At 45.2% G+C, this 18475-nt stretch overlaps 1 protein-coding gene across 1 annotated transcript; it reads right to left on the bottom strand.

The window, feature by feature from the left end:
* Window positions 1-2994: 2994 nt before the first annotated feature.
* LOC125165855 (butyrophilin-like protein 1) lies at window positions 2995-16911 on the bottom strand. Its single transcript, XM_047859289.1, has 9 exons — window positions 16827-16911; window positions 14101-14448; window positions 9216-9497; window positions 8900-9100; window positions 8643-8663; window positions 8524-8550; window positions 7492-7518; window positions 4999-5025; window positions 2995-4576 (listed from the first exon to the last, which is right to left on the bottom strand). The coding sequence occupies exons 1-9, from the start codon at window positions 16909-16911 to the stop codon at window positions 3912-3914; spliced, it is 1683 nt and encodes a 560-aa protein (XP_047715245.1). The 3' UTR covers window positions 2995-3911.
* Window positions 16912-18475: the final 1564 nt, after the last annotated feature.

The raw sequence follows: 18475 nt of genomic DNA, 5'->3' as shown, positions 1-18475 counted from the left end.
ACCTCCCGCCTACCTCCTCAAGTTCATTTTCCTTCCACGGTCATGATCCTTTCAAATCAGCTTATGTCAGAACTGCCTCATCTGTTCAAGAAATCCCCCTATAAACCTCTTGTCTATGATCCCCAATCCCAGGCTTCCTCTCTGACCTCTTTCCACCCTCCCCCAGTCTCCCTCACTGGCTTGGGTGACTCCCTCCAGTTCATGGAGCTTTGCCATCCTCAGGCCTTCTCACAAGCCACTGGTTGATCCTGCTTGCTCTTTTGTCCCCCAAGCCCCTCAACATTCCAGTCTCACCTAAAGTGACCTTCCTCAGAGGGGCCCTTGCCAACCTATTCATCCCCATACATGCCCCATACACACGCTTGTTGGAGTTTAATGACACCCTGCTTTTCACAATAGCCCTGACAAGCATTCTTCTGGGGTATGTCTGTGACATTCACAAAGGGAGGTAGTGTGTGCCCTGCTCACATGGCCAGCACATAGTAAACACTCAATAAACTTTGTTGAGCTCATTTGCAGAGGACTCACTGCAGCAGCCCATTGGCTACTCAGCCTTATCTAAATTGGGCAAACATTTCTGTCCATTGAGAAACACGAACACTGTTAAAACGCTGACCTAAACAAGTCAGCCCCTTGGTGGATACAACAATTCCACCATCTTTCCCACTTTTCTTCTTACCCCAAACATAAGTTAGTTCATCACTGAAATGTCCCCAGGATAGAATCGTCAGATTCAACACCAAACACCTTTGCTCACTTAAGTCTGCCCAGTTCTCAGGTGTTCACATGTTAAGTGATTGGTGTTAAGACAATAGCTTGGCCTAGAGCCTCCCTGGTCACACTTCTGCCATGTTGTTGTCATTACTGTCTTCATTCTGCACGTGAGGAAACCAAATCTGAATTCCACAACCACATACTTGGCAAAGACTCTCTCATCCTGTGTTCACTCTTGATTGTTCTGAATGATCTGCTATATTTGTTTTCATGAAACAAGGACTGCCTGATCCACTGATACACGAGAGTGATTGGCTTCTGCTCAGAGGTCTGGTCTGAGATGCTAAAACTCTAAGCACACCTAGGACATCTGGAGAGACCTGAAACATCTGATTTTTTATCCCCAAATGTCCATTTCTTCCAATATCCACTTAGACTTGCGAATGTTGGCAAAATGCAACTTAATGCAAAGTAAACTAAGGAGATAAGGACCTATATTAGCCTCCAGATCCATCCACCATGGCCCCCACCAATCCCTGCCCTCAAGTCTGCTTGAGGGAGACTCCTCAAGACCTAAGAGACATTAGGGGAGTTTGATGAAAAGACTGAGGGAAGGAAAACAAATTTGACTGCGCTCCTCCTAAGTGCCAGGAACTGGGCTACACAAGTTGTATTTATGACACTTCATTTTCACACATGCACACAGAGATGAAGGAAGACATGAGCCCTGCCATCTATTAGTCTTTAATCCAGGAACTTCCTAGAGGAGGGAAGGCTGGACCTGCAAGGACACTCCCCCCACCTCCCAGTCCTCAAGCCCAGCCCAGCCCCCAGCTCTACACAACTCTAGGTGAAAAAGGAACAGGAAGAGGACCTTGGACTCAGCAATGGCTCAGAATGACATGTCCAGAAAGCTTATCTCCTCTGAATTCCAGTCCTTGGATCCCATGTTGGGAGGGAGAAACATGAAGGAATAACAAAGCACAGGGAAGATGTTCCCTAAGGACCCTGGAAGGACACATGGAGGTATTGCAGGAAGGACACCAAACAGCAAACTTCACTGCTCTCCCCCAGCTCATCAGGCTCATGTCTCAGCTGCTTTATCAGCAAACATTGCTCATGGCCATTAATGAGTTTTCTTGCTCAGAATATAAATTATTCTGATGCTAATACAGTTAATATTATACTTTCTTCTTTAGCAGCCATATAATATCTCTTATCTTTCTTCATGTGTGTTTCAAAGTTTCAGAGAATACCTAAGCCATGAAAGAAGGGCTAAGGAAAAATAAATTGTGTTTTATAATGTGTCAGTTGGTGGAAACGATTAAACACGCTTTTTAAAAACCCGTAATTAAGTAAAGCTTAACTTTTGTTATTTTAATTTTTTATTAATATTTTTATTTGAGTATAGTGGACACACTATGTTACATGAGTTTCAGATGTACAACCTAGTGACTCAACAAGTTTAAACATTATGCTAGTTGTGCTCTGTGTTTACAGGTCTGATTCTGCTTTTTTGCTCGCTTGTTTATTCATTTCTTTCTTTTTTTTTTTTTTTTAGATTCCACATAGGAGTTAACTCATATGGCATTTGTCTTTCTCAGTCAGACTTATTTCACTTAGCATAATACCCTCTAGGTCCATTCATATTGTCACAAATAGCACAATCTCATCTTTTTTTATGTCTGGGTAATATTCGATGATGTATATAAACCAACTTTTCCTTATCCATTCCTCAAGCCGTGAACTCTGAAGTTGCTTCCATACTTGGCTTTTGTAAATAATGCTACAACAAACATAGGGATGCATACATCACTTCAAATTAGTGTTTTCATTTTCTTTGTGTAAATAACTAATAGTGATATTAATCAATCATTCATTTATTACTATTACTATTTTGCAATACTATGTTTAATTTTTTGAGGAAACTCTATACTGTTTTCCACAGTGGCTGCAACAGGTTGCATTCCTACCAGCAGTGCAAGAAGGTTCCCCTTTATCCACATCCTCACCAACACTTCTTATTTCTTGTCTTTTTGATTTTAGCCATTCTGACAGGGGTCAAGTAATATCTCATTGTGGTTTTGATTTGCATTTCCCTGATGTTGAGTGAGGTCGAGCATCTTTTCATGTGTCTATTGGTGATCTGTATGTCTTCTTTGGAAAAATATCTATTAGGTCCTCTTCCCCTCCCCCATTTCTTTAATGTTTATTTACATTTGAGAGAGAAAGAGACAGAGCCTGAGCAGGGAGGGGCAGAGACAGGGAGACAGAATCCGAAGCAGGCTCCAGGCTCTGAGCTGTCAGCACAGAGCCTGATGTGTGGCTTGAACCCACGAACTGTGAGATCATGACCTGAGCTGAAGTTGGACGCTTAACCCACTGAGCTACTCAGGCACTCCACCTTTGGACTTGGAAGTAATGAGAGGCACTACACAGATTCTGGAAACCATGCTCATAGTCAAAGCTTCTTGAAATTCACCCAGCATCTGAAAATTATCTACCTCATTCATATCTTGATTCTGGTAGAAGTTCTCTTCTTTCCAACTGGAGTTGACACACAGGAAGAACCAGATCCTTCTTCTTAATTCCTGAATTAACACAGCACTGGTATTTCACGAATAACAGATATTTCCTAAGGTTGGTAAGATAAGTGTGCTTCCACCATCCCAGAATAGGAGGTATATACAGTAGAATATTAGACTGCTTTCCTCTTGAACATCAATCAGCCATTCATTTCTCCAGAAATTTTTGGATGGCCAATGTCTCTGGTCAGAGTGCACATTTCCCAAAATAGAACTGGTGACCTACTCATAGCCTCTGGGTTCATCTGCACAACTCAAGTTGGATAAAATATACACCATTTAATTCTGCAGAGTCATTCAGCCCTCATCTCCTTCATATCCAAGCAGAATAAAGACTGTATGAAATAATTTTCATTACCAAAAGAAGCACTACTTCCAATAGTTAAATTCAGCCTACCCTAAACCAGCTCAGCCAACTATTATCTTCTGTTGCCTGAGCATAAGGCATGAACTGACTGTTCTCATAGCCATACCCCAGGAGACTGCATCCAGAGCAAGAGTGCAAGACACCCAGGTCATCCAGGACTAACCTCAGAGGCTTTTGTCTCAAGGAATGTGAAGCTCCAGAAAGAGCCACCATAAGGAGTCTGGGACAGTGTTGGGGTCCTATGGTCACATAGCCTCAGGGCCATAGGGGAGTAATGGAGAGTTGGCCCCTGGGAGAGCACCATCAACAGCAGAGCCTGAGCTGAACCCATCCCCTGAGAGGCTTACAGGTTCCTCCAAAGAAGAAGGAAGATTGTTAAGGGGCACAGGGGTCTCTGTAGGCACACCCACCACAGAGCAGATGGTCAGGGACACATCCCCTGACTTAATCATGAAGTATGGAAACAGAGTCCCAGTGGAGGTAGTTAGAGGGAAGGAGAAAAGGTGAGATCCATCAGTCATGTTATAGAAGGAGACATCCCCTTCTTTGAGGTCTAAGAAAACACCCACCCTGTGGGGAACTTCATCACCGATTTCCTGACTCTCAGGGAGGACAAGGGCATATAATTTACCTCCGTACCACCCCAGAACCCAGAACCCCAGTTCTGGCAACTCTCTGTACCAGTCTTTCCTCTCCACATCTCCCCTACAGACCCCCAGACCCCACTCGCTTCTGTTTCCATTCTTGATCTCCACCTCCCAGTAGCAGCGCCCTGATGTGATGGCCTCCTGGCCCAAGATGCTACAGGGTCCTCCTGGGTCCTCAGTTGTGTCCTCCAAGGTCACACTAGTCTGTCCACCAGAGACAGCAAGGTGCGGATCTGCAGACGCTGGATCCAGAGTGACAGACACTGCAGAGAGAGTTGCCAATCATGCAAGACCTTCCCCTGCCCCATAATAAGGGCACACAACCACCACCACCACCCTCAGACACCTAGTTGCATATGGGAAGGGCTAAGCCTCCTGAGATGAGAGTCTTGTGACTCAAGTACACAGCTCTCCAAGCAGGAGAAGTAAGCATAAGACTGATCTGAGGGTTAGATGGGTCACAGGGAACTTGAGGAACTAGTCTGGACTCAAGGACTTAAGGATATCTATTTGGAATCCAATATCAGCCACATCCACTAAGCTCAGCTATGTGACTTTCACTGCCCCATCCCACTGCACAACCATTGATGGTGCCAGCATTTGTATCACCACAGCAAGCTAAAGGAGACATCAGAGGCCATGGGGCAGCAGTAGGAGTACCCAGAAAGAATGAGAAGTAACTCACAGGCCTGGAACTTCTCCTTCCGCCAGTCTACAAGAGAACCATATTTCACAAATGTAACAACAAATCAGAGATTTGAGGAGACTGTACATATCAGTGTTGATATCTTTCGGAAAAATCGCTGGGAAACATTCAACTGAAGCATTTATTTCTTTTACACACACACACACACACACACACACACACAGCCATCATGCTACAGCCTTCCCATGAAAGCCAAGCTATAAAACTTAACCACTGAGAGGCTGGATAACAACTTGAAAAGAAAGCTCTAGACCCAGATTTCACCATCATATTATGCTTTCTCAAGAATCCTTAGCCACACATCTATCCTGAAAGCTAGGTTTTTTTGAGAAGAATTGGGGAGATAAAAAATTCTGAGGCCTCCATTTATTTCTAAAGAATTGATTAAACTGAACTTGGAGGTTGAATCTAAGCCATGGTAGAGACCATACAACCTGGCAGAGCTGAACTTGGAAGACAACTACAAGCCCTGGGTGAGGAGAATTGAGGACACAGCATCAGAGAAATTGTCCCTAGTCAGAAGGCAATGGAGAGGTTTCAAGGAAGGGAGAGACAGAAGTTCAAGCAGGAAAGACATACATTCAGTGAAAGGACAGACACTATGAACTTGTTTCCCCTTTTCATGGGTTATTGGGAGGAAAATATCCCTATATGTAAGGGGAAATCAAAAATATCAGGTCTAGTCATCTGCTTCCCCCCTTAACTGCTCAGAGAGATCGAAATCACCAGGAGAAACCCCATGTAGTAGGTACCCAAATATGGTCATGTCCTAGGCCCCCTTATTCATGGCATTGAAAAATTATTTTTCAATTTTTAAATACGATGAGATCAGATATTACTTCACCTTACGCTATGAGCTGACCAATATGCAAATATTGATTCTACTGTAATGGTCTCTGTCCTTACAAAATAAAAAGGTATACAAGGTATACATTAAAACACATGCACTTCAATCCATCAGAGAAGGGGGAATGCTAAAAGAAGACTATTTGATCCTTATTTTTAATAAATAAATCCCAGGAATCAGGGAGACTCTCTAAGGGGGTTTCCTCACACATCTAGCCCCAGGTCTCCTGCATCCCTGGCTCCCCCTTCTCTGCTCTCATAGTCCATGTTCATGATCATGAACAAAACAGCTGGGACAAACACCTGTGCATGCACACACACACATACACACCCCACACAGGTTCAAAGGACCCAGATTCTTAACTCACACCGGTGCTAAGTGGTGTTCTGGATAACTTTCACTGCTTTAGGATGCCCCTCACCACACTCTTGCCCCAACTGCTACTGGAAGGCTGAGATGGTCTCAGATCAGAAGCAAACTCAGTCAGAAAAGTACTTCAAAACTGCTCAAAATACTCTAAGTCTTTTCAGAAATCTCTCAAAGAGGTAGCAGGGAGTTTATTACTTCTTGTGCACCCAAAAACTTTGCACACCCTCTGTGTACTTTACACTCAAACCACCGTGATTATGATTTGTGGTCTCTCTTCCACCACTCTGACCTACCCAAAATCTCTCCAAGAGGAATCACAGGATTTCTATTCCCTTCTCATCTCCTCTCTTCCTCACTGCTTTTCTTTCCCTGATTTGTTCCCAACTTTTCTGATAAACAATTTTCACTCCTCTAACTTTCTCCTACCGTATCTTCACACATTGACCTGATAAATCAAACCAGTAACAAGCCCATCAGGTAAACATGCAATTGTCCTAAGGAGAGATAATGGTTGTGAAAAATTATACGTTACAGTTCTTTCAAAAAAAAATTTTTTTTTGACTTCTTCCTCTGTTACACAAACATACACATAAGATTTTGTATATAATTGCAGGTAGCTCTCAGACCCACCACCAGGAGTCCATAAATATCCTGGAAGCTCTGGATCTCAGATTCAGAACAGGCAATTTAAAGCAATTACTTTCACAGCAAGCAGGGTAGTTTAGAGGAAGAAACCCAACTTGGACAAGGAGCATGAGGAAACAAATGATGACCACCATTCCAGGGGACCAAGACAAAAACAGGAAAATCAAAAGTAGATCCGCAAGATGTAGGAATTTCAGGGTAAAATGGATTCAGAACCAAGGATCCCCTTAGGAATACCTGAATCGTAAGCAAGCAAGAATGATATCTGAAATCTTCTAGAGACAGCAATTTCTGGTGTACAAAGCCATTACTGTGTTACAACTGTCCTTATAAATGAGCACTCTTTTGTCACTGCTCCAGCAAAAGCATCAGTTGAACAAGGTGTGTTCAGATGAAGTTGCTAATCCTAAGAGTGACCTTCAGTAGAGGACTGGTCAGAATAGAGGCAGATCTGTGTTTCCCAGAAGAGTTCCTGAAGTCTTCACAAGGAAATGACAAACATGACAAGGAGACCAGGGACACCCACCCTGTCCTGGTATGGGGTCCACTGACAGAGAAGGGGGAAGAGTTGAGGCTGAAGGGGTAAGGGCACAGAAAACTGAGTTACTCACCTGCATACAACTGCGCCTTCCTCCAGCCTGAAAAGGGACACACTCTAGTGAAATATGAGCCAGAACAAGAATGCTTAGCATTGATCTACTGGCCTTGCCTCCTCTCTGTACTACAGGTGACACTCCCAACAGAGTAGGGAGGCTGGAGAGGACATATCCTCCTGCGATGTGCACACAACAGGGTATTGGGGGAAATTCCCTGGATCACAGGTCAGAAAGCCTGAATTGCAGGCTGAGTTCCACCCCAGCCTGCTGCAGCTGTGTGACCTTTTGCAAAGCCATTTAGTATCCTGTGCCTTGAAAACCTCAAATATATTTATTCTATCTCCATTCAGTTTTGCTTTTATGAAAATATTTTAGGGAATAAAATATAAATTATTCCATAATTATAAACAGAAATCATTATTACATCCAATGTTTTCCAGCAAAGAGATATTTGGGAAAGAACACAAAAGGGGACATGAATTAAGGACAGGGATTAGGTGGGATCTGGGGTAAAAAGGCCCAAACTTTCTCAGAAAACACATCACTGTTCTGGAGCATTGACAGCTAACCCCACCACATTCCCACCCATGGTCTGCCCAGTCCTCTACCCATACTTTGTGACCAGCACCTCCAGGCACTGGAGAGAAAAGACTCTCCCTGGGTGGTGTTATATGGAGGGGACACACTCCTAAACTTAATGACGCCATTTATTTACACAGCTTCTTTACCAAAATCTCAGAGCATCCAGTTTGAATGAGAACTAGTTGCACTGAAGGCTAAAAAGTTAGCAAGATGGTGGGAAGATGAGCACTGGAATAACCCAAGATGCGTGACAGACTCCAGGGACCACCATCACCCCAGGTTCCCAAGCACTGGGTGGGAAACAGCACCCCAGATAGGGAAAGTCCATGGAGCAGGGTCCTGCCCCCCACCAACTTCCACTTCTGCCCCAGGGAAGGGTCCATATGTCTGTGCCTGAAACAAGGAGAAGGGACACCTTAGCTTAGGTAGGACAGGACACCCAAAGACAACTGGAGAGTCACTCACCACCCAGGTAAATGGATTTCCTCCTGCCTGAAAGACAACACAGGAAACTGGTGAGCTAATAACCAGAGTGTCTTCTACACAGGGGACTCAGAAACTTCTGGGGAAAGAACAGAATTTACCGAGATCTTCTTGGAGTTCATCTGAAAGAGAGTGAAAAATAAGTATGAACTCCCATCCTTAAGAAAGGATGAACCTAGAGAACCCATAAAAGGACTTCTCTGTATCTTAGAAGATCTAACTCCAGACCCGCCTCCACAGCTCCAGCTGTCCTCTCTGGACCTGTTCACCCACCTGCTTCCAGCCAAGCCCCTTGCTGTCAGCTTGTCCTCTGCACCACCTTCCACACTAGCCTGCCTTGGCTCCTGAGCTGCCTTACCTCTGGCCTTCAACGCCTCCTCCTTTGTCCGCCGGGCCTCCTCCTTGTCCCTGCGCAGTCTCTCCCATTCCTGCATCTCCTGCCTCTTTACAGTATGTTCTGTCTTGATGTAATAGGCAGCCCCAAGGAGTGAGAGCATCAGCACCACGAGGCTCACTATGAAAGCTGGCTTCCAGGGAGAGGCCTGGGGGAAGAAGGGCTCTGTGGCCAGCCAGAGACCCCATCAGCGGCACAGACCAGGGCAGCCCAGCCCAACACTCACAGAAACCCTAGGCCACTCCCTCTGGCCCTGCTGGGAATGGGAAGTAGTGCTGACCTGGGATGAAAATGACCATCGCCTTCTTCTGGTCCAGGACGGGGTTGAGGACTGAGCAGGTCATGTTCCCTGAAGAGCTGTCCCTCACCACCAGAGCAGACTCCACGCTGAACAGCCCTTCAGTGTCTTGGGCATGGGTCTCAGAGAATGTCAGGAACTTTTCCCCATTAGCAGCTCTCCACTGTATCTGGGGCTTTGGGAACCATCCCGAGGCCGTGCACACCACTCGGACCCCATCCTCCTCTGGCCCTGTGATGTGCACTTGAGGGACAGAGCCCACACCTGTGAGAGAGAAGCTGGAGAGCACAAGGAGGCCTTCCAGAATCCAGGGATGCCAGCAGAGCCTTCCTCTGCACAACTCTGATGTAGCATTGCATTCCAGGGCTCCCTGGGGAGTGGTCCCTGCAAGGATTAGAGCAGGGGTCCTGCCACAGGGAACAGAAGGAAGGAGCATGGAGACATGCAGAGGGCAGGGCTCTTCTCCCATCCGTGAAGCTGGGAAGTCCATCACCCAGAGTAACACAAAGGAATTTCATCCCAAGTTCTATCCTTCTCTGCTCTTCTCACCTCACACACTCTCCAGGGCATTGGCTAGAACACTCACTGCCCTGTGGTAAATCATTTCCATCCTTGACAACCTTACCTACTTCCTGAGCTCCCCCCGCTAATATCCACATGTTAGCTCTGCCAGGATTCCTCACAGATGCTTCAAACTCAAACCCTGAACTGATTCATATTTGGCTTCTCTGTGATAGGGTGATGATGAAAATATTCCCAATCCTTAAGCCTGTTTTACATCCAGCTCACCTTCTGCCTATGAAGGCATATTTTTAATGCCTTCACACTCTGCTTCCGGGTTCCATCATGGGACTTATCTGGGCCACTGAGAGTTCAGGGAATGTGACTCCAGCAGAGTTGGAAAGTACTTGTGCCATTGCCTTGCCCTCTGTCACAGGAAGGACATGCTTGGGCTAGAGCAGTCCTTCCAGCTAAAGCTGTCCTAGATCAGCCAACAGCCCAATGAACTTCACCCATGTGAGTAAACCTAGTCAAGGTCGACTGTCAGGACAAAATATATTAAAAGGCAGAGGCTTCTTGTCCCTGTTGAAAGTAAGGTCCCTTCCCATCCTTTTTCTTATGCCATTTCTTGAGGAAATTTGTGATTGTGGGGGCTTTCTCCCCTCTTTGAAATGTATACATGTCCTTTGCGAAAACTACATAGGCCTTTTGTCGGGGTTGTGATCCAGGAATGTGTTTCTAAAGACCGTGGGAGCCCTCTTTCTGAACTGTTAACACCAAGGTGGACAGCACCCCTCTCTCCCAGTTACTGGGGGAGTGTAGGAGCCTAACCTCACTGGGGACCAGGGCCCAAGTGCAAAACCACTTCCTGTCATAAAGATGGGAGAAGTTGTAAAAACAAACTGTTTTAACTTTTATTTGTCTGGAAAACTCTTCATCTTTCCTTCCATTCTGAATGACAGCCTTGCTGCAGGTTTTTTCCTTTCAGTACTCTGAATGTATCATGCCACTCCCTCCTGGCCTGACAATTTTCTGTTGAAATCTCTACTGAGTAACAGGAGGAAGTGTTGAACCACTATATTGCACTATATTGAGCCACTATATAAAACTACATGTTAACTACACTGGAATTTAAAAGCTTTTTTTTAACTTTTAAGATTGGAGAATTTGTTTTCCTTGGGATAAAGCCAATCAGCTAACAGAGATGGTCACCACAAGTAGAAGTACATTTAGGGTGCACTGCCCATGACAAATGATACCGTCAAGTCGATTTACTTGAGGACTAGTAACTGTCTATCCAGAGAACATGTATGTAACAAGTTGCGTCTGCATGGCTATGTAAAAAGGTGAGATTTCTTCTGTCTTTGCAACTCCTTGGTAGATTCTCTGGGATGCACATCACTTACTGGTTAATGATAATGCCATAATAAAAATGTTTTCTCTCCCTACTACCTTTGCAAAGAGGATTTCTGAATTTGGAGACTTTGTCTTTAATTATATTTCCCCTACACTTAAGATGCATGTGGGGCGCCTGGGTGGCTCAGTCGGTTGAGCGTCCAACTTCAGCTCAGGTCATGATCTCACGGTCGGTGAGTTCGAGCCCCACGTCGGGCCCTGGGCTGATGGCCCAGAGCCTGGAGCCTGCGTCCGATTCTGTGTCTCCCTCTCTCTCTCTGCCCCTCCCCCGTTCATGCTTTGTCTCTCTCTGTCTCAAAAATAAATGAAACGTTAAAAAAAAATGAAAAAAAATAAATAAATTAATTAAAAAGATGTATGAGTAAGCACCGTTAAGATTTGTCAAACACAGCTCAGGTGAGCTGAACTCCCCTAATGCTCAACAGTAAGTAAATGGTTGTTACTATGCGCAGCTGAGATTTCTGTCTATGTTGCACAGCATTATGACAGCAATCAACAACTAACACAAAATAACAATACTTCTAAATACTACTACTAAACAACAAATTGCCAAAAAATAAGCAAACAAACAACAATTAAAAAAAAAAAACCTTGGGAGTCTCCAGTCCCTTCTCTCCAACCCCCAAACTCTTTGTGTCCCCAAATCCACCCACTCAGTTGGGTTACTTTCCAAACATCTCTGACACTGAAACCCCTTCTCTTCTCCCACCCCACTGCTCTGACATCAATTCAGGGAACCATCCTCCCCACCCTGTAACTACATGTCTTTCTCCAGTCTTGCTCACCTTCTATATACCCTCTCTTACAGGTGTCAAAGCAAACCTCCTCCCAAAAACACCTCCCTTCACTGCTCTGTTTAGAATTTCCTCAGCTCTTCTTCCCAACTCCGTAATACACCACACAAAGCCTTCTATGGTCTGGCATCGCCCCTAACCTCAAAACCCCTCACCACTTCTTCCCAAGTTCTCCCACCCGGGCCACTCCAGCCCCAGGACTATTTGGTTAACTGTTGAACTGCTCATAACCACAATCACCATGCTTTCTGTGCCCTTCATCAACCACCAGGGCTCTTTGGAACACTTTCTGGATTCACTCAAGTACCTGCTCAAGTGTGTACTCCTCATGCACTGTTCAAGATCAATCCTTTCTCTCTGCCCGTGGACTAGGATTGTCACTTCTCAGCAACCTCCCATCCACCTGTCTCACCAACCACATGGCTTCCTTGTCTGCCCAGACACACCAGCCACACTCCAACCTTGGTTGTTTCACATGAGTATTCCTCTGCTTGGAACTCTCACCCCCAGATACCCACTTAGCTAAGTCTCTACTCACCACCATCCAACATCCTCTATAACCCATCTGTCTGTCTATTTACTGTCTTTAACATAAACTCTGCAGGACAGGGATCTCTATTTGGTTCACTGATGTATTCAGGTGCCCAGAAGGGATATATAGGGATTCTATATATCTTAAAAGGGTATAAAGAATTAAGTGGGTTGGGAATGCAAGCTGGTGCAGCCACTCTGGAAAATACTATGAAGGTTCCTCAAAAAAACTACAAATAGAACTACCCTATGACCCAGCAATTGAACTACTAGGCATTTATCCAAGGGATACAGGTGTGCTGTTTCAAAGGGACACATGCACCCCCATGGTTATAGCAGCACTATCAACATTAGCCAAAGTATGGAAAGAGCCCAACTGTCCATCGATGGATGAATGGATAAAGAAGAGGTGGTATATATATACAATAGAGTATTACTCGGCAATCAAAAAGAATGAAATCTTGCCATCTGCAAGTACGTGGATGGAACTAGAGGGTATTATGCTAAGTGAAATTAGTCAGCCAGAGAAAGACAAAAATCATATGACTTCACTCATATGAGGATTTTAAGAGACAAAACAGATGAACATAAAGGAAGGGAAACAAAAATAATATAAAAACAGGGAGGGGGACAAAACAGAAGAGACTCATAAATATGGACAACAAACTGAGGGTTACTGGAAGGGTTGAGGGAAGGGGATGGGCTAAATGGGTAAGGGGCACTAAAGAATCTACTCCTGAAATCATTGTTGTACTATATGCTAACTAATTTGGATGTAAATTTTTAAAAATTAAAAAAATAAATAAATAAATAAATAAATAAATAAAGTACAGGTGTGGGAAAAAAAAGATACTGGTATATTGTTAGGACAGACAAATTAATGCAAAAATGGGGGTAAGGGGTGTTGAGTAACAGATAATTAGCCAGTCCTTAGAGGAAAAATTTTAAAAGAATGTACTCATGAACTTGCATGCATTGATGACAGAGTTGTAAATCAAAAGAAATATTTCTGATTTACTTTTCATCAATTTAACAAAAATGTGATTTTATACTCGAGTCGTAATACTTTCTTTTATGAAAGAAAACTTAAAAATAAACTGATGTTTGGGGCACCTGGGTGGTTCACTCGGTTGAGCGTCTGACTTCAGCTCACGTCATGATCTCGCAGCTCGTGAGTTCGAGCCCCGTGTCAGGGCTCTTTGCTGACAGCTCAGAGCCTGGAGCCTGCTTCAGATTCTGTGTCTCCCACTCTCTCTGCCCCAACCCCTCGCATTCTGTCTCTGTCTCTCTCAAAAATAAATAAACATTTAAAAAAGGAAATAAACTGATGATTTTTCTAACAACAAAAAAAAGAATTAAGTGAGTGATGGGCATTGAGGAGGTCACCTGTTGGGATGAGCACTGGGTGTTGTATGGAAACCAATTAGACAATAAATTATATAATAAATAAATAAATAAACATTAAAAAATAAAAAAAAAAGAATTATAAGGATTCCTATTGAACTAAGCAATAAGTGAAAATCACTCCTTTCCTCATTTCTAAAATGAGGGGACTGATTCACTTGGCCCCTGAGGTCGCTCCCAACTCCAACACTCAGGACACTAAATATAGATCAACCACTCACCTGCCACCTTCAGCTCCAAACTGGCCTCTTCATAGAAACCTCCCTTTCTGAAGAAGCAGGTATACAGCCCGTTGTCGGAAGCCTGGACCTTGTGGATACGCACAGTGGCCTCCCCCTGGCTGAGGAAGTCCTTCACCAGCGAGGTCCGCCCTGTGTACTGAGCCAGCTGCTCTTCTTTCTGTTCCTGCTGGTTTTCATAGATGAACACTGCTTCTGAGAACTTGGAGCGGAACCACCGCAGCTCCATGTTTTCCACATCCATGGCTGGGGACACATGACAGGGCAGCGTGACGTTCCCACCCATCACTGCCACAATGGGGTCCGAGGGGCCAGTCACCACAAACTCCTCTGTGGACACAGACACAGGAGTGAGAAAGTGGAGAGACACAGGTAGGGAGGCATGGAACACATACTGTCAGGTGGGGGGCCCAGGCAGGCAGGGGTGAGTAGCAGGTGGGAGGCTCTGACCTGATAGACTGAGCTGTGACCACTCTGAATTGGGACAAGATCATCTTACCACACCTTTGAAACCCGGAAATGATATCAAAGAGACTCCCTCAGCAGCCTGTGTTCCTGGTTTCCAGCCCTCCATGAAGGACTCTCTAACTCAGGGGTTCTAACCTTCCATAAGCATTACAATCACCAGGAAGGCTTGTAAAACACTGACAGCTGGGCTCCACCCCCAGAGCTTCTGATCAGTACATCTGGGGTGGATCCAACGATGCACATTTCTAAGGGGTTCCCAGGGATGCTGAGACTGATGTTCCAGGGACCATACTCTGAGATCACAGCTCCAGCTTGGCTCCTCTTAGAACAGGACTGAAAACTGGTTGAAGTTTATTATTTCTGCCCATGTGTTTCTCCTCTGCTGAATTACATGTGCATTAAAAACTAGAGCCCACAGTTATTTCCATTAAAACCTGCCCTCACTCCATCACACAAGCACCCAAATCACCACCACCTTTCACAGGCCTTGGTTTTCTGAGACGTGGTGGACACGTCATGACATGACACTTCTGCAGAAAGAACCCTGTTGCATCTACAAAGAGTGACTTCTCATCTCCTGTGCTACTCCACTTTGGCTGAGTCACTATCTGTCTCACCTGAGGAATGACAGTGACTAGTCTCCCTGGGACTATCCTCTTCCCAGCCCCATTTGTGTGACCCTTTTAACCTGTAAGTAAAACCAGGTCCCCTCTCTATCCAAGCCCTCCAATGCCTCTCTGGTTCCCGAAGTGACCTGCAAGCCCAATAAGGATGATCCCTCAGTGCTCTCTGACATCCAACTCTTGTTTCTCTTTCTTGCTCACTCTGTTCCACCCAACACGTGCCTCCTCTGCTCCTTCAACACCCAGGCACACTGCCTGCTTTGCTCTGGCTGCTCCCCACTCTGGAAACCCTCTTTCCTTGGCGATCCGGACAGGATGGTACTCCACATCTTCATTCCCATCTCACTGCCTACACCGACCACCTTATGGAGACTACTGCCTGCCCACACACCCTCCTGCACCGCTGACTGCCCACCCTGCTCTACTTCCTTCTCCCACACTGTCCACTCCTCTAACAGACAGAGATTCCATGGAGTTGAGGTAGTTAGTACTCGCTGTCTCCTGCCAGAATGTAAGCTCTGTGGAGACAGGGACTCTGGTTTGTACATAGATCAGCACCTTACACAAACTTCATACCCTATAAATATTTAAGGAATGTAATGAATTAATAACTGAATAACTACTTAGATACCAATAGAGCCAGCAAACAAAAAATAAAAGGAAATTTATTTCCACACTTTTCATAGTGAAATTCACATTTTTTTTTTACTTTGTAAGACATAAACTCCTCATTGGACAACTGTCTTGGTCCCCTTCCCTTATTTTATGGTCCTGGGACTCTTCCTTTTTTTTTTTAATTTATTTTATTTACATTCAAATTAGTTAACATACAGTGTAGGATTGGTTTCAAGAGTAGGACCCAGTGATTCATCACTTGCATATGACACCCAGTGCTCATCCCAACAAGTGCCCTCCTTAATGCCCAACACACATTTAGCCCATCCCCTACCCGCTTCTCCTCTAGCAGTCCTCAGTTTGTTCTCTGTATTTAAGAGTCTCTAATGGTTTGCCTCCCTCTCTGTTTTTATCTTACTTTTCCTTCCCCTCTGCTGTTTTGTTTCTTAAATTCTACAGATGAGTGAAATCATATGGTATTTGTCTCTCTCGGACTCATCTCGCTTAGCATAACACCCTCAAGTTCCATCCACATTGTTGCAAATGGCAAGATTTCATTCTTTTTGCTCACCGAGTAGTATTCCATGTACATCTATACTGTTTCTTATTTATCTATTAATCAGTCAATGGACATTTGGGCTCTTTCCAATACTTTGGCTATTGTTGATAGTGCTGTTATAAACATTGGGGTGTGTGTGCCCCTTTTAATCAGTACATTGGTTTCCTTTGGATAAATACTTAGTAGTGCAATTGCTGAGTTGTAGGGTGGTTTTATTGTTAATGTTTTGAGGAACCTCCATACTGTCTTCTAGAGTGGTTGCATTTGGTTCTGGGACTCTTCTTAAATATTTAATTATACCTAGTGGTTGGGGGACCACCAGACCTTTCCTACAGCCAGGGCCTCCACCAAGAACCATCTGTCCTGATGGAGACACAGCAGGGCTCCCAGAGGCTCTTGCCCACCCAAGGGAGATGCAGGAAGGGGGATGGGGACACACTTACCTGCAGACCCCCCAGCAGGCAACTGGAAGAAGAGAAGCAGGGAGGTGAGACAGGAGAGCAAAGAGCCTCTGCGGCAATCCTCCATTTCCTTGGGGCTGGGAGGACACACGGCAAGAGGCAGGAGAACACCTACAGAAATGAGGAGGGCCAGCTCACAGCTCTGGGCCTCAGAACAGACAGAAGGGCTCAAGGCTGATAATAATCCCCAGAACAAGGAGAGTTTTTGCTACTAGTCATTATGCTGATGGGGCTGGGGACCCAGGACAAAGGCTGCTCAGGACAAAGCAACTGGCCTTACTCCCAACAGAGGGCTCCATCAATTCCCCATGAAAAGTTGACCCTCATCCTCTATATCTCTGAGGACTTTCTGACCCAAGAGAAAGGAATCCAGGAGGGGGCTGCCTGGGTAGCTTAGTCGGTTAAATATCTGACCCTTAATTCCAGCTCAGGCTTTGATCTCAAGTCATGAGTTCAAGCCCCACGTTGGCACAGTATGTGAAGCCTACTTAAAAAAAAAAAAAATAAAAGGATCCCAGAAGACACAGAGCACAGAAATGATAAAATGTGTCCTGGTCAGACAAAAAAGAGCTTCAAACCACCTACTGCTGGGTGGAGTGGGGGTCCGGCAGCAAATAGTAATGAGAAGAACAGATGCTGGAGGTGACTGCTGACTTCTCCAGATTCAGCCACTCTCTGGGCAACCACCTTAGGCTAGTTTCTTGACCTTTTCTGCCCCAGCTTCCTCAATGTGAAATGGGGATAGTAATGGGATCTCACCCCAAGATACAAGGATGTAGTGCTACACAAATGTCAGTAAGTGAATGAAGTGCAGGCATCACTGTATTTGTCCTGGGTCTTCTCAGAGCCTCATTATAACCCAGCACCACCACCCTCACCACAATCTCAGCCACTTCCTCAAAGCCAGCTGCTCCCACCTTTCCTTTTATTGGCCAAAAGTATCCTCAGACCCAACTTACCTGCTTAGAAAGCTGAGATTCTGGAATGTCTCTAACTCAGTAGTGTGAGATCTCAGCAGACCCCAAATCTGCTCTCAGAGATTGCACTTGCAGTCAGCTGCTCTGAGCCCCAAACCCTGCTTCCAAATCCAAAGTTGGGTGCCATAGGGTCTTCTTGCCTGAGAGGCAGGTGGTTCCCAGATGAGTGGGGAAGCAGAACCTGAACAGGTTATAGGAGTCTGAGCCAAAACAGGGTCCTGGGCCCCTACTAAGCACTCCCAAACAGGAGAATCCACCCTTCTCTGACTCCTGCACCATTTGAAAGTGAAAGCTTACAAAAAACAATCCCAGCAGACTCTGCCCTGCCCTCTGGATGGTGCTCCCCAGTTATCAGTAAGGAAGCAACGTGATCAGAGCCACAGAAACAGGGCAGGTCCAGGTACACTGACCCACCCTGCAGGGAGTCACACAGAGGGACAGACTCAGCAATAGTTTGATGAACAACTGCTACTCTCCAGGTTGGCTAACTTCTAAACCATAAGCAGAGAGTGTGTATGGCACAGCCAAGACTAATACCTACCCCTATGCATGGCTGTTCACTACTGAGACTCTTCATGACAGTTGGTGAATACCATGAGGCAAGAGTCTTTGAAAAGCCCCTGGTGTAGCAGCTTTGCTTTTCTTCACCCTGAG

This window comes from Prionailurus viverrinus, chromosome B2 (genome assembly GCF_022837055.1).
Source record: "Prionailurus viverrinus isolate Anna chromosome B2, UM_Priviv_1.0, whole genome shotgun sequence".
Taxonomy (NCBI): domain Eukaryota; kingdom Metazoa; phylum Chordata; class Mammalia; order Carnivora; family Felidae; genus Prionailurus; species Prionailurus viverrinus.
This window is presented reverse-complemented; position numbering and strand designations above follow the sequence as displayed.

Coding starts and splice junctions, on each gene's coding strand:
- LOC125165855 (XM_047859289.1), bottom strand. CDS start 16,911: ATGGAGGATTGCCGCAGAGGCTCTTTGCTCTCCTGTCTCACCTCCCTG. Junction 9,498..14,100: donor TTTGGAGCTGAAGGTGGCAG/GTGAGTGGTTGA, acceptor TCTCTCTCACAG/GTGTGGGCTCTGTCCCTCAA. Junction 7,519..8,523: donor GAAATCCATTTACCTGGGTG/GTGAGTGACTCT, acceptor GTCCCTTTTCAG/GCTGGAGGAAGGCGCAGTTG.